A 10,245-nucleotide genomic window follows, 5' to 3' on the forward strand; every position below is an offset into this window, starting at 1 on the left:
TTGGCAAGACGGAACAAGCAACTTTCAGAAAACTTGGAGCAAGCAGGACAATTGATCTAAGTTCAGACTGATGAACAACGATGGCATAAATGGGAGTAACTAACCATCATGCCACAAAGAATGAAGCCCAGGATTCTGGCCTTATTCAAGGTAGAAAATTTTCCCATCAATGGAGATTGGTTGTACAGGCTAATAATACAATAAAGCTTTTCACCTTGGTACACATGACAATAATAAACTAAAATCAAAGACATTTTATGGTCGCTTTTTTGGATCATTTTTCTAAACTGGTGAAAATATCTAAAATCAAAAAGTCACATTATTCATCGATCTATGAAACAAAACATTACTAAAACTTGTATTTTATTTCCAGAGATTGAAACAACATACCACTGCACTAAGCTTAAACAGTGTTTTTTAATGACATAACCTGTAATTTTATTCTTTCTTCGATTCTACTGGGTTTTTCTATTCAAACTTCTGCATTTGTTGCTCAAATTGGCTTTCAAAAAATTGTCAAATGTTTTAAACAAATCAAGTTCTAAAACATAATGCAATCCCCAAATTCCCACCTCAGTGTTTTTTGTGTCAGTAAAATGTGAATACTGCCAGCAATTTAGCACACAATATTAAGACAAATTAGATTCATGGTATTCAGGTTGTGAAGACAGTAGTAGTTGAGAGCCACTGAAAAGTAATTAGATTTTTTTTTAGAATGAGTTTAAAAGTATAATTTACTATTTGTGCTCATCTGCCAGATATGCTGATTGCTCTGACCAATTGTGACAGAAAATAATATATTTATTCAGACTTCAACATTCTTAGTGCTGTTTTTGAGACTTCAATTACTTCTCCAACCAAATGAATAACCTTGCATATGATATATTTACTGGTAATTGATGGTTGGTCTAGACTCAGTGGGTTAAAGGGCAATTTTCCATGCTGCATCTCTAAACTAAACCAAACCTCAAGGAGACTAATGGCACATTTCAGATGATATCAGGATATAGAAAGTGGCACAGAACAGCTCAGAAAGTATTAGCATGTGGGCCTATCTTTGCCATATTTCTCTAAATAAAGTATAGGTAGTGATTTTCGACTGTAGGAGCAGTGCTTTGAGTGAGAATAAGGCCCCTATCGTTTCCCAAACTCTTGTCAACACATGTTTCAAAACATCCCATTTTCCAGATGTTCCTTTGCCCACAATCAACAACTCCAATGTTAGTAAGTTCCCATTTAAATACCATCCAAGTTGGCCTTGCCCCAATTTAGAATTTAACATGGGGCTGCTCTGTTTTTATCAATAACTCGTATAAAACAAATAGAACTGTGACTGCTGGTGCCAAAAGGCTTGCCCATTGACACCAGTCACTTGCCCTTCCCCATTTCCTAAGAGTAGATCATACTTTACCCTCTCCCTTGGAGACCCTCTACCAATTGCCTGAGAAAACTTTCCTGAACATATTTAACAAATTCCACCCTCTAAGCCCTTGGCATTATGATAGTCCAAGTCTATATTGGGAAAGTTAAAAATCACTTACTTTAGTTTAGTTTAGTTTAGAGATGCAGCGTGGAAACAGGCCCTTCAGCCCACCGGGTCCACGTCAACAATCCCCACACATTAACACGATCCTACACACAGGGACAATTTTTACATTTACCAAGCCAATTAACCTACAAACCTGTACGTCTTTGGAGTGTGGGAGGAAACCGAAGACCTCGGAGAAAACCCACCCAGGTCACGGGGAGAACGTACAAACTCCGTACAGACAAGCACCCAGAGTCGGGATCGAACCCAGGTCTCCAGCGCTGTAAGGCAGCAACTCTACCGCTGCGCCACTGTGCCACCCTACTGTGACAATCCTACTCATCTTGCAGCTGCCTGCAATCTCACGGCATAGCGGTCTTTCCAATTCTCGCTGACTATTTAGGGGTCTATAGTACACTCCCAACAAAGTGATCGTCCCCCTTTTATTTCTGAGCTCACCCACATAAAATCACTGGATGAACCAACAGTAATGTCATCTCTGATTACTGCTGTGACATTCTCCTTAATAATCTACATTCCCTCCTCTTTTACCCCTATCTCAATCTCACCTGCAGCACCTGTTGCCTGGAACATTAAAGTGCCAGTCCTGGCCCTCTATTAGGCAGGATTCCATAATGGCTACAGAATCCCAGTCCCATGTACCTATCCCCTGAGTTGATCTGTGTTACCCATCAGGTCTCTCGCATTAAAATAAATGCCATTTAATCCAACAGTCTTTCCTCATTCCTTTTCATGCTCCTGCCTATTCTGTCCACTGATCTTTCATTCATCGCCTTTCAAATCGACTTCCAACTTCTCACATGCCTCAGTCCTGCAATGGATCCCATCCCACTGCCAATCTAGTTTTAAAAAATGCTCCCTTAGTAGTACTCCCTTAGCAAACATGCCTGCCAGGATATTGATTTCCTTTCAATTAAGTGAAACCCCTTCCGTGTATGCAGATCATCTATGCCCCAGAAAAGATCCCAATGGTTCAAAGATCTGAGACCCTTGACCCCTGCACCAATTTCTCAGCCATGCAATCATGTGCTCCTGTTCCCTGTTCCTACCCTCACAAGCGCATGGTACCAGTAGTTATACAGAGATCACTACCTGGATGTCCTCCTTTATTACCTTTAGCCTAACTCCATCTATTCACAGCAGGATCTCGTGCTGCTCTGGCTGCTCACACCTCCCCTTGAAAATGTGCAGATGCTCTGAGAGATCCTGGTACCAGTGAGGCAGCACACCATTGTGGAATTTCGATTGCTGCCACAAAATATCCCGTCTGTCTCCCTACAGGCGAGACGCCTACCACTATATCTCTGTCTGACTTAACTCTACCTCACTGTGCCTCAGGGCCAGGTCTGGTGCCATAGACCTGACTGCTGCTGATGCTCATTACTGATGGGTTATTCCACTGAACAGTATCCAAAAGAGTATCAACTGCTCTCTCTGCCTACACTCTTTCCTCACGTGCATCCACCTACTCCCATCCTGTCCTGAATCAGGCCAGAGCTGAACTTTGATTAACTGGCCTTTAAACAAAGTTATAGTAAGCATGGTTTTATAAATGGAAGATAATCTGGTTGAGGTTTTGAAGAAGTATCCAAAAAGGCTGATGAGGGCAAATCCATTGCCATTTGAACAGATTCCACATGGCTCAGGGATCAATGCAGGGCTCATTGCTGTTTGTGGTTTACAGGTGTCAAAGGTTATGAGGAAGGCAGGAGGATGGGTTAGGAGCAAGAGAGATAGATCAGTCATGATTGAATGGAGGGCAGAGTAGACTTGATGGGCCGAATGGCTCAATTATACTCTTATCACATGACCTTATGATATATCAATGCTTTGGATGAAAATGTAGAATGCACGATTAGTAAGTTTGCAAATGACACTAAAGTGGATGATATCATAGAAAGTGAATATGGTTATCAAAAATTTACAGCAGGATCTTGATCAGTTGGGCTGAAGAATTATTAATGGAGTTTAATACAGAGAAGGGCAAGGTGTTGCATTTTGGAAAGTCAAACTAGGACAATATCTGCACAATGAATGGCAGAGTTCTGGGGAGTGTTGTAGAGCAGAGGGATCAAGGAATGTGGGTACATAGTAGACATTGGTGAGGCCACATTCAAAATCCTCCATATTCTACTTTCCAGCATATAGAGTCATACAGCGTGAAAACAGACTCTTCGGCCCAACATGTTCACGCCAACTATCTACACTAGTCCCACCTGTCTGCCTTTGGCCCTATCCCTCTAAACCTATCCTATCTTTTATTTATAATGAATGATCTCTTGCTCTCTACTTTGCTGCTGTAACACTGTAAATTTTCCCGGTGTGGGACGAATAAAGGAATATATTATTATTATTATCCATCTACCTATCTAAATGCTTCTTAAACATTGTAAAAGTACCTGCCTCAACTACGTTATCCAGCAGTTTGTTCCATCTACTTACCACGCTTTGTGTAAAAATGTTTGCCCATGGATTCCTATTAAATCGTCCTCACCCCCCCCACACCTCCCTCTCGCAATATCTCGCTATTAAATGCGTTCAACAATGTGGGGGGGGGGGGAGAAATAAGATATATTAGTAGAAGAAAATAATAAGCGTAATTAAATTCATAATAAATAGTATGTATCCCAACTCCTTAACAAAAATATTGATTATAATTGCATCCTTTCACTTCACATTGTACTAATATTTAAATGCAAAATCATGCATGGTTGAGAAAAAAACATACGCTATGATTGTATACATTAAATTGCATCTCACATACAGATCAGTTAATCAGTCTGAAGAAGGGTCTCGACCCGAAACGTCACCCATTCCTTCTCTCCCGAGATGCTGCCTGACCTGCTGAGTTACTCCAGTATTTTGTGAATAAATCTATTTGTACCAGCATCTGCAGTTATTTTCCACTAATAATCTACACTCAATTTACAGTGGAATAGCAACTAGCAAAGTCGAGCTCGAGTTTCTAAATGACAAAAATCTGTGATAAGTAACTCTATTTGGAAGCAGCATCTCTGGAGGGAAGGGTGACATCACCCATTCCTTCTCTTCGGAGATGCTGCCTGTCCCGCTGAGTTACTCCAGCATTTTGTGTCTACCTTCGATTTAAACCAGCATCTGCAGTTCTTTCCTACTCTATTTGGAAGCAGATCTCCAAACCACATTCTGAAAACACGAAACTATAATTATTATATTACATTACCCTCTTCCACTTTACTCAAAATATAAATGCACCAGCCAAAGACGCAATTGAAAATGTAAGTAACAAACGGTAGATTCGTTAAAAGACAACCAAAAGTTTAAGTAGTCTTTTGAGAATGCCAACGCTTTCCGGTATCTGTCATGTAAGTTAACCAACCTCAAAACAACCGACATTATACAAACAGGGAAGATACTTTGTTTTAAAGGCTCAGACCAGAGGAACATAATATAAATTAAACAATTTTAATTTTCTTTCTCCCATTCAGTTCACTGGTGCATTTTTTTTCAAAGGCAACTATCATTCGTTTCCACATGCATCCCCCACCGTTGGATAGTAAACGACAAAGCATTTTTCAATCTCTCACATAGTTTGCTCCACATAACCAAAAACAGAACTAATTATTATTTATAGAGATGTTATCGGAGAGAGAACGACAGATATCACAACAGCGTCAGTTACATGTTCAAAAAACATTAAGTATATACTTAAACCTTATCTCGGAGTTGTGTCGAGCTAAACGCCCATCTATTCAGTTTCTGATGTAGTTTTGCCAGAACAAAGACCGAATAATATCAGCAGTTGAACACGATCAATCCAAAGTTGTTCAATACATTAGAGTTAGCGTGGATTGATTTGGGAGGGAAATTCCTCCTACTGTCACCGGGGCATGAATTATGGAACATCTACACTAGGTCCACCTTTGTCTTGGAAAACGAAATATTTTTCATTCTGTGCCATGTTAGACAATAGACAATAGACAATAGGTGCAGGAGTAGGCCATTCAGCCCTTCGAGCCAGCACCGCCATTCAATGCGATCATGGCTGATCACTATCAATCAGTACCCCGTTCCTGCCTTCTCCCCATACCCCCTCACTCCGCTATCCTTAAGAGCTCTATCCAGCTCTCTCTTGAAAGCATCCAACGAACTGGCCTCCACTGCCTTCTGAGGCAGAGAATTCCACACCTTCACCACCCTCTGACTGAAAAAGTTCTTCCTCATCTCCGTTCTAAATGGCCTACCCCTTATTCTCAAACTGTGGCCCCTTGTTCTGGACTCCCCCAACATTGGGAACATGTTATCTGCCTCTAATGTGTCCAATCCCCTAATTATCTTATATGTTTCAATAAGATCCCCCCTCATCCTTCTAAATTCCAGTGTATACAAGCCCAATCGCTCCAGCCTTTCAACATACGACAGTCCCGCCATTCCGGGAATTAATCTAGTGAACCTACGCTGCACGCCCTCCATAGCAAGAATATCCTTCCTCAAATTTGGAGACCAAAACTGCACACAGTACTCCAGGTGCGGTCTCACCAGGGCCCGGTACAACTGTAGAAGGACCTCTTTGCTCCTATACTCAACTCCTCTTGTTACGAAGGCCAACATTCCATTGGCTTTCTTCACTGCCTGCTGAACCTGCATGCTTCCTTTCATTGACTGATGCACTAGGACACCCAGATCTCGTTGAACTCCCCCTCCTCCTAACTTGACACCATTCAGATAATAATCTGCCTTTCTATTCTTACTTCCAAAGTGAATAACCTCACACTTATCTACATTAAACTGCATCTGCCATGTATCCGCCCACTCACACAACCTGTCCAGGTCACCCTGCAGCCTTATTGCATCTTCCTCACAATTCACACTACCCCCCAACTTAGTATCATCTGCAAATTTGCTAATGGTACTTTTAATCCCTTCGTCTAAGTCATTAATGTATATCGTAAATAGCTGGGGTCCCAGCACCGAACCTTGCGGTACCCCACTGGTCACTGCCTGCCATTCCGAAAGGGACCCATTTATCCCCACTCTTTGCTTTCTGTCTGTTAACCAATTTTCTATCCATGTCAGTACCCTACCCCCAATACCATGTGCCCTAATTTTGCCCACTAATCTCCTATGTGGGACCTTGTCGAAGGCTTTCTGAAAGTCGAGGTACACCACATCCACTGACACTCCCTTGTCAATTTTCCTAGTTACATCCTCAAAAAATTCCAGTAGATTTGTCAAGCATGATTTCCCCTTCGTAAATCCATGCTGACTCGGAACGATCCCGTTACTGCTATCCAAATGCTCAGCAATTTCGTCTTTTATAATTGACTCCAGCATTTTCCCCACCACTGATGTTGGCCCTGCACAACACAGTGCGCGCTGTGTGATGCACTCACCTTCACTAAATTACTGACAGCTGCCTGCACAGCAACCACCGGGCCCGTGAGGTCGGGAATGGCTTTCCCATCCACTTCACCTTCTTCGTGCATAATCACCAGATGTGAAATTTGTTGAGCCACCGGCTCCAGGATGCTTTCTATCGTCTTCGTGTGAAACACAGGCATGGCTGCAAAGTCCTGCAGATCAAAGTGTGCCCAAAGTTAAAGGAGGGAAATGCGACGATTCTTGTCAAAAGAGCGATTTGAAATGTCTCAGCTCTCCATTCTGTGAAGCAGAAAGAAAGAACACTCCCAAACGACTTCCCTGGCCTCCGGTCGAGCTGCCCCTCCCCCCTTCAGAGCCCCGCCTTCCTCCCTCCTGCCGCGCCCTGCCCGCACCGCCCCGCCCCGCCCCTCGGCCGCAACCATTGCGTCATCCTTGCCAGCTCTGCCTCCCTATTGGACCACTCTGCCTCCCTATTGGTCCATAGAGCCTTCCATCAAACAGCGACTGTTTCCCCCCCCCTTAATCCCACCTCCGCAGACGACATTTTCGGCGGCGCGAGTGGCATTGCTCAGCTCCAGCCCGCCCGCCCGCCACCCCCGCCCCCCCTCCCTGCGGCCGCGTCAGGCGCTCATTCCCATAAAAGGGAATGCTTCCCAACGACATGGAATGTTGGGCACGGTTTGGGGGTGGGGGAGGGGGACGGCTACTGCGGGGAGCGGGTAAGAGGGTGGGCGTGCGGAGCACGGCGCGGACTGGCTACTGCGGGGAGCGGGTAAGAGGAAGGTGGGGGAGAAACATGGAAAATAGGTGCAGGCGTAGGCCATTCGGCCCTTCGAGCCAGCACCGCCATACAATATGATCATGGCTGATCATCCACAATCAGTACTCCGTTCCGGCTTGCTCCCTTGATTCCGTTAGCCGTAAGAGCTAAATCTAACTCTTGAACACATCCATTGAATTGGCCTCCACTGCCTTCTGTGGCAGAGAATTCCACAGTTTCACAACTCTCTGGGTGAAAAAAGATTTTCCTCGTCTCAGTCCTAAATGGTCTACCCCTTATTATTAGAAAATAACTGCAGATGCTGGTACAAATCGATTTATTCACAAAATGCTGGGGTAACTCAGCAGGTCAGGCAGCATCTCGGGAGAGAAGGAATGGGTGATGTTTCCGGTCGAGACCCTTCTTCAGACCCCTTATTATTAAATTGCGACCCCTGGTTCTGGATTTCCCCCAACATCGGGACCATTTTTCGTGCATCTACCTTGCCTAATCCCTTAAGAATTTTATATGTTTCTATATGGTCCCCTCTCATCCTTCTAAATTTCAGTGAGCAGAGGCCCAGTCCTATACCTAAGCTTTTTTAGGTATGTAAAGAGTGAAAAATTAGTCAAGGCAAATGTGGGTCCCTTGAAGACAGAAGCGGGGAATTTATTATGGGGAACAAAGGAAATGGCAGACGAGTTGAACCGGTACTTTGGATCTGTCTTCACTAAGGAAGATACAAGCAATCTCCCAGATGTTCTAGTGGCCAGAGATCCTAGGGTGACGGAGGAACTGAAGGAAATCCACATTAGGCAGGAAATGGTATTGGGTAGACTGATGGGACTGAAGGCTAATAAATCAACAGGGCCTGATGGTCTGCATCCCAGAGTATTTAAGGAGGTGGCGCTAGAAATTGTGGACGCATTGGTGATCATTTTCCAATGTTCTATAGATTCAGGATCAGTTCCTGTGGATTGGAGGGTAGCTAATGTTGTCCCACCTTTTAAGAAAGGAGGGAGAGAGAAAACGGGAAATTATAGACCAGTTAGTCTGACATCAGTGGTGGGGAAGATGCTGGAGTCAATTATAAAAGACGAAATTGAGGAGCATTTGGATAGTAGTAACAGGATTGTTCCGAGTCAGCATGGATTTACGAAGGGGAAATCATGCTTGACTAATCATCTGGAATTCTTTGAGGATGTAACTAGGAAATTTGACGGGAGAGCCGGTGGATGTGGTGTACCTTGATTTTCAGAAAGCCTTTGACAAGGTTCCACATAGGAGATGAGTGGGCAAAATTAGAGCACATGGTATTGGAGGTAGGGTGCTGACATGGATAGAAAATTGGTTGACAGAAAGCAAAGAGTGGGGATAAATGGGTCCCTTTCAGAATGGCAGGCAGTAACTAGTGGGGTACCGCAAGGCTCGGTGCTGGGACCGCAGCTATTTACAATATACATTAATGACTTGAATGAAGGGAGTAAAAGTACCATTAGAAAATTTGCAGATGATACAAAGCTGGGTGGTAGTGTGAACTGTGATGATCAGCCATGATCACATTGAATGGGCGGTGCTGGCTCGAATGGCCTACTCCTGCACCTATTGTCTATTGAAGATGCTATGAGGTTGCAGGGTGACTTGGACTGGTTGTGTGAGTGGGCGGATGCATGGCAGATGCAGTTTAATGTGGATAAGTGTGAGGTTATCCACTTTGGTGGTAAGAATAGGAAGGCAGAGTATTATCTGAATGGTGTCAAGTTAGGAACAGGGGACGTACAACGAGATCTGGGTGTCCTAGTGCATTAGTCACTGAAAGGAAGCATGCAGGTACAGCAGGCAGTGAAGAAAGCCAATGGAATGTTGGCCTTCATAACAAGAGGAGTTGAGTATAGGAGCAAAAAGGTCCTTCTGCAGTTGTACAGGGCCCTACTGAGACCGCACCTGGAGTACTGTGTGCAGTTTTGGTCTCCAAATTTGAGGAAGGATATTCTTGCTATTGAGGGCGTGCAGCGTAGGTTTACTAGGTTAGTTTCCGGAATGGCGGGACTATCATATGTTGAAAGACTGGAGCGACTTGTATACACTGGAATTTAGAAGGATGAGAGGAGATCTTATCGAAACGTATAAGATTATTAAGGGGTTGGACATGTTAGAGGCAGGAAACATGTTCCCAATGTTGGGGAGTCCAGAACAAGGGGCCACAGTTTAAGAGTAAGGGGTAGGCCATTTAGAACTGAGATGAGGAAAAACATTTTCAGTCAGAGAGTTGTGAATCTGTGGAATTCTCTGCCTCAGAAGGCAGTGGAGGCCAATTCTCTGAATGCATTCAAGAGAGAGCTAGATAGAGCTCTTAAGGATAGCGGAGTCAGGGGGTATGGGGAGAAGGCTGGAACGGGGTACTGATTGAGAATGATCAGCCATGATCACGTTGAATGGTGGTGCTGGCTCGACGGGCCGAATGGCCTCCTCCTGCACCTATTGTCTTTTGTCAGTCGGCCCATTCTTTCATCATGTCAGTCTGGCCATCCCGGGAATTAACCTGGTGAACCTACGCTGCATTCCCTCAATAGCA

General features: G+C 44.1%; 1 protein-coding gene across 2 annotated transcripts in view; it reads right to left on the bottom strand.

The window, feature by feature from the left end:
• The window catches only part of LOC144610097 (vinculin), a 103,604-nt gene extending 96,379 nt beyond the window's left edge, over positions 1 to 7,225 (bottom strand). For both annotated transcript variants that reach the window (XM_078428638.1, XM_078428639.1), the window contains exon 1: positions 6,922 to 7,225. In XM_078428638.1, the coding sequence (XP_078284764.1) occupies positions 6,922 to 7,089 (168 nt within the window). In that variant the 5' untranslated portion in view covers positions 7,090 to 7,225. The remainder of the gene's footprint in view (positions 1 to 6,921) is intronic.
• Between the last annotated feature and the right edge of the window lie 3,020 nt (positions 7,226 to 10,245).

This window comes from Rhinoraja longicauda, chromosome 35 (genome assembly GCF_053455715.1).
Source record: "Rhinoraja longicauda isolate Sanriku21f chromosome 35, sRhiLon1.1, whole genome shotgun sequence".
NCBI lineage: Eukaryota > Metazoa > Chordata > Chondrichthyes > Rajiformes > Arhynchobatidae > Rhinoraja > Rhinoraja longicauda.